Source organism: Athene noctua, chromosome 20 (assembly GCF_965140245.1).
Source record: "Athene noctua chromosome 20, bAthNoc1.hap1.1, whole genome shotgun sequence".
NCBI classification, from domain to species: domain Eukaryota; kingdom Metazoa; phylum Chordata; class Aves; order Strigiformes; family Strigidae; genus Athene; species Athene noctua.
Window position 1 is genome coordinate 10,562,008 of NC_134056.1, and position 6,000 is coordinate 10,568,007.

General features: G+C 51.3%; 1 protein-coding gene across 12 annotated transcripts in view; it reads right to left on the reverse strand.

Moving 5' to 3' along the window:
* CACNA1B (calcium voltage-gated channel subunit alpha1 B) overlaps positions 1-5,264 on the reverse strand; it is a 309,602-nt gene extending 304,338 nt beyond the window's left edge. For all 12 annotated transcript variants that reach the window (XR_012634942.1, XM_074924011.1, XM_074924009.1 and 9 more), the window contains exons 1-2: positions 4,499-5,264; positions 2,066-2,171 (exon numbers count right to left, since the gene is read on the reverse strand). Coding sequence is in view for 11 of the 12 variants with exons in the window: in XM_074924011.1 (XP_074780112.1) it covers positions 2,066-2,171; positions 4,499-4,758 (366 nt within the window). In the remaining variant the exon portion in view is untranslated. The remainder of the gene's footprint in view (positions 1-2,065; positions 2,172-4,498) is intronic.
* Positions 5,265-6,000: the final 736 nt, after the last annotated feature.

The following is a 6,000-nucleotide window of genomic DNA, read 5'->3' on the forward strand; positions in this document are numbered from 1 at the left end:
TATATCCATAAATCATTAACCAAAAATAAAAGGTCAATTCCATTCCTGCCAATGACAGCAATAAAGCACCTGCTGTTCTGCATGGACTTATAATCTGGCTCAAAAAACCTGTAAATCTATGGGAATGTTCACCCACTCTGGTTTAGCATGGATTTGTAACGTATTCAATGAAACAACTTACAGTTTGCGAAGAGGCAGGAGCATTCTAAAGAGGTTTCAACTTTGAAAACCAGAATACAGTTTTTCTTATTCACAATGTTTAATCTTTCCAGCATGTGTTGAAAATAGAAAATACTTCATGATTTGTAAAAATTCTCAGTGTTATTGTACAATAAATCCCCTTATAGTTCAGAGCTACAAATGTGCTGTAGTTAAAATGGCTTCAGAATATCTGGCTCGAAGACAATGCTGCACAATGGTGTTTGGGACAAAAATCAGGGGTTAATCCTTCCTTCATCACCAAGGCAGAGCCAACAAGGTGGAGACTGTGCATTTAACTCATCCAGTTATCTTACACTATTCAGTGGTAATGCCAGTGCCCCCCCTTTGGAATGATTTAGGCAGGAACTGAAGGGGTGTGTGTGGTACTGGGTGCTGTAAAACAGAATTAATACAATGGGGAAAAGGAGCAATTATGAGCCTCCAGGATCTCCTTACAAATCTAGGGATCTAGAGGAACAACATGTTAACCAAAACTACTGCTGCTTAAAAACAACATATCACCAAAGGGTTACCAAGCCAGAACATCCACAAAACTACTTTTCCCCTTCACTAGTCCATATGTTCATAACTATGGAAGTGATTTCCCCAGCTCAGCCGCTACCCTGGGTCTAACCCTGTGCTTTGCTCACAAACCCAGGCTTGCCTTGCTAGCCAGTCCCAAAACATACAAAGACACGTTTAACGGCAGAAAGATCAACATACATACGCTCTTAATTTTTTTCCTCACCTCTTCTTAAGTAGAAATAATTCAAACAGAAATAGACTAAGCAAACACAATGTGGGTGGGCAGCCAGCATGAGCGGATACACTTCCAAACAGGCAGTATCAGCTAGCTGACCCTGAAGCTCTTTCTAGATCTATCACTTACACACTTTTCCTGTTTCTGAAGAATGAGATTGTGAGAGTTGCCCACTGGTATGGACCAACCTTGGAAACTGAAGCAACCAGTGTTCAGAGGCTCTAGCTTTTGGCAGCAAGCCTAATATTCTCTTTGTTTGCATAATTTAATATTTACATGTAAACCACATACGGATCTATATTTATTCATCCTTTGAACATGCAGCAGGATTAATGCATTTAAGCATGAAAGATGTTCCAGATCATAACAGCAGGAGAAAAAACAAGCCAAATGTTATCCATTTTTCATACAGGGGTGATAAATGGAAGAATGATTTTGAAGCTATTCTTATATTTTCTTTGAAATAAGGTAATTGGCCTCATTACCATAAAGCCTGTGGGTAAATTGTTTTTCTCTGTAAACTGGTGGTTTTTTTGGTTTGGTTTGGGTTTTTTGGGGTTTGGTTTTGGTTTTTTTTTTTTTTTTTTTTTTTTTTTTTTTTTTTTTTTTTTTAAGGGAAATGCAATAATCTAAACACAAAGTTTGCTTTGTAGGGTCATTGATATATGCTGTATATATGCTGTAACAGGAAGATAGCTGAAAGACATATGAACCTAAAAGGTTACTCTGTTCTACCACTTCCTGGGAAAATATCACAGAAGTTCATTTGATTCTAGAGACCATACTGAGCATTTGGCAGTCCCTTCCTGTCTTGGTTTATAGACAACCTAAGGTTGCTGCTCTTCTGATCATAATGTAAGGTACATCTCTTCTCCTGCAACTGGGCAGGGCTGGCTAGAGTGATGAAGCATTCTTGTGAAGATGGGATCGGGAGGCTAGAGTTATACTTGTTGTCACTGACTTATTTTCTCTGATTGTCAGGTCAATGACCGTTTGTTTACATAGATCTTTAAAACAGGTACAAGCACTCACAATACTGGGTGGCTGTCTGCTTTTTTGTGTTAGACCAGAAACAAAAAATGTAAATAAATTAATACAACTCACCAATCTCTCTGACATAGGTGTCTTGTCTCCATCCGGCAAATGTTGTTCCAGAGCCAGCACAATACAATTGGCTATGATTGTAGCTAAAATCATGTATTCAAATGGAGTGCGGGCCAGAAGTTAAAGAAGATGCTAGATAACACAAGGAGAACATCATCCAAATCCCATTTCTACCTAAACAGTTATATTAATTGAGTATTCTAAGATGTCTCATCTTTTCTGAAGACATTTAGTCTCCTTGACTTACTCAGTTCTTTCTGGGGTGTCTTTGGAAGAAAAGTAGGAAATTGGCTTTCTTCTTTGAGAGAGTTAGTGACTTACACAGAATCTGAGCTGCTCAAGGAATTGGGGAGCAAGAAAGCAAAAGGTCCAAAGGAAACAAAAAGCTATTAATGATTATTTTGAAATGAGACTGATAAAAGGAACTGCCTCAAAATAGATTATGCAGTTGAATGCCATCTGCTGAATTGTTCTTCAGAAATCCCCCGTCATTTAACTTGAGAACACAGTGTAAATACGCGATGGGCTAGAAAAGTTTGATTTAGAGTGTCTACGCAGGTCCAAAACATGAATTACTGCTACACTGTAATGCTGCTCCTGGTGAGAAGAAAATCCTCAGCCCCTCTCAGGAGAGATCTCAGGGGTGAGAAGGCAAACCCGGCACTAGGTGCCCGCTTGCCTTTCGCTGTCGTCTCTAGCCCGGAGCCGCGCCGAGCCGCTGCGCTCCCAGGGCGGAGCCGCTCCGCGGGCGGCGGCGGGGCCCCAGGGCGGGCGACCGCTCCGCTCAGCACCGCGGACAGCTCCGCTCAGCACGGCGGACAGCTCCGCTCAGCACCGCGGACAGCTCCGCTCAGCACGGCGGACAGCTCCGCTCAGCACCGCGGACAGCTCCGCTCAGCACCGCGGACAGCGCCCTGGCCGGGCCCCGGCCGGCAGCTCGCCCCGCGGCCCCGCTGCGGGCAGTGGCCGGTGGCTCCGCCGATCCCGCGGGCCCCGCAGCGCTGCGGGCCCCCTCCGCACACCCCTCCGAGAGAGACGCAGACGAGTGGCCCCAGAGACGGGAGAGGGACAGGCTGCGCCCAGCCTCGCGGGAGAGGCGATGCTCTGCCTGGCACCCGAGCTCTGGGGCTTGTGTGCTGACTTGGATGCAGGGAAGCAGCAATGGATGAGGAAGTACAGCAGTGCCTGTGATTTTATAACACGGACAGAAAGATCAGTATATGTGTGTGTTCAGGGGGAAGGGAAGTGCATTCACTCTACTGGTGTATTTTTTCCTGTTAGCCCCTCAGGAAGTGAAAACTGGGGAAGCCTGAAGGGGAGCTGGCCTCTGTGGCAATTCAAAGTGTTGCTAGGAGGCTGGGAGGAGGCCTTGCTGCTGTTAGCTGAGGATTAATAGGTGTGTGATATCAAATGAAAAGAAAACAGCCAGCTCCCTTGAGATCACCAGTGTAATGCACTCCTGTACACACACACGCGCATGCACACACACACACACACACACAAGCACAAACACACTATACCTACTCCCTGGCAACCTCAAATAATCTGATTTCTTTTTTCTCGTGGCTTACAACCCCACTGTGGGCATCATTATAAGCAAAGCCCCCTTCTGAGGAAGATCTCTGCAGCTCACTTGGCCTGGGAGCTGGTTCTGAGACAGAAAGCATCTGCCCCTTTCCCAGTAGAGCAGATGATCCTTCCCTCCACTTACTGCCTCCCTCTGCCACTAAGCTTTTCTTTTTTTCTTTTCTTTTCTTTTTTTTTTTTTTTAAAAAAAAAAAAAAAAAAAAAGAAGAACCTAAGCTTAGTCTACACACCTAATCAAAGTGACAAGATTCACGTTGACTCTAATGGCTTCAGGAGGTGATGTACTAAAAACCTAGCTGCAATGACTGTATTAATGGGATTCACAAGGTACCTTGGCTATCAGTGTCCCCACTATCAATGCAGCTTTAATGCTAAGGTGTCACCATTTTTATACCACTTTCCTTCTTCCATTCAGAGTGAGGAAGAAGAGTTGAAAAGCTCTAAGATGGAAATAAGAATCAGGATTCATTAGCATGACTCTCACATAAGCCTTTGCATTTGGCTTAAATTGTAGGAAATGTCAATCTATGCAACTGTATATATCTCACACCTGAACATACACTGAAATGCACGTACGCCTTACACACACCCCAGCACAGCCAAAAGCACACTCCACCGTTCCCAGAGAAGCAATTTCCTATGATACTCAGCTGCACGGCCGTACATTATGTCGGACACACGGATCCATGTCACACACCCCCATTACACACACTGGATCACACACGCACGTCTACATCAGCACCAGACACTCATCCTTGGCTGCCCAGGGGCATCTCTTTCCCCCATTCTCCCTCTCCCCCTCCCCACCTTCTCCACCGTGCCCACACAGCCTCCCTGAAAGGATATGGCCATTCTGTTATTCTCTTGGCGTATTTCCGTATAACATTATCTTCACTGAAGATGAAGAGGGATCTGTTGACTGTGAAGCAGTTCTGTTTGACAGGGATGGGGTTGTAGAGAGCCATAGTCCTGGCCCTCTGAGCCATCGACTGCTTATACATCCTTTGGCCGGCTTGGGGGCCACCTTGCCGGCTGCTCCCTCTTCCAGCCCCGGCCGGCCCTCCACCTCCATAGCGGGTTGGCAGATCATCCCCAAACCGAGCCATTCTCTCAGTGCACGGAGCCGGGCGCTACAATCCAAACTGGCAGCCGAGGCGAGAGGAAGACGCATCACAGCGCGCAGCACTTCTCCCTCCGGGGGCTTCAGTTGCGGGATCGGGATGGATCGCAGCAAAATATATCGATAGATTAAAAATAAAAAAATTTTTAAAAAATCCTGTTCCCTTCCTCCACCCCCCCTCCAAGCCCCCGCCGCTGTGGCTGCCCGGGGGTGGGAGGAAGGCGCCGGGGCTCCGCTCACCTCCCCGCACAGGTGCCGTCTCTCCGGCCCGACCTCATGGCCGGGGCGGCGGGGGGATGGCGGGCAGGGCGGGGGGGGGGGCGGCCGCGCTCCCTTCCGCGGTGGCCGGCGGGCTCTGGGCTGGGAAGGGGCTGCGCTGCTGCCGTGCCCGCCGCGGGAGCGCTCCGCCGTGCCCAGCCCAGCCCGGCCCGGCCCGGCTCGGCTCCGGCTCCGGCCCGGCCCGGCCCCGCCGCGTGTGATGCCCGGAGCCAATCGCCCGCCGCGGCTCCGCCCGCTCCAGTCACCGGCACCGGGAGGCGGGCGGGGATGGAGCGAAGGAGGGAGGGAGGGATGGAGCCGGCCCGGCCCGGCCGCCGCCGCCCACCCGATAAATACGGCGGAGCCGCGGCCACTCCCCGGGGCCGCGGGGAAGGAGGGATCCAGCCCCCCCCGCCCCGTTCCCCCCCGCCCCCTGCGCAGGGCTCCGCGGGCGCGCAAAGCCCCGGCCGGGGGGTGCCGCCGTCTGGAGCGGGGGGGAACAAGCGAGGCGGCCCCCGCGCCTGCGCGCCGCTTCCCAGATGTGCGCTGCCCAGATGTGCATCGCCCTGCTGCTGCACCCATGGGTGCCCCCAGCCGCGGCGGGGGGGGGGGGGGGGGGGGGGGCGCTGGGCATCGGAGCTGCCGTCAGCCCCGTCTGTGCCATCGGGAGCCGCGGGGAAGGCTGGGGGCAGTGGGGGGGGGTAGCGCAGTGTCAGTTTGGGGCGCCATGGGGGTGCGGAACCATGGGGACGCTCATTTCAGATCCAGCCCCTGGGCCCGGTGGGCACCGCCGCGGCAGGGACCGATGCAGGCGGAGGGGAGGGGAAGGGCGGGGGGGGGGGGGGGGTGCGACCCCCGCACCGTACAGGCGGCGCAGGGCTGTGTGCGCACGGGCTGGCTTGAGGCAGAGCTGCGCCCTTCCGGACAACTTACTCTGATTCTCCTTGGTTTGAATGACTCCTGCAGAGCA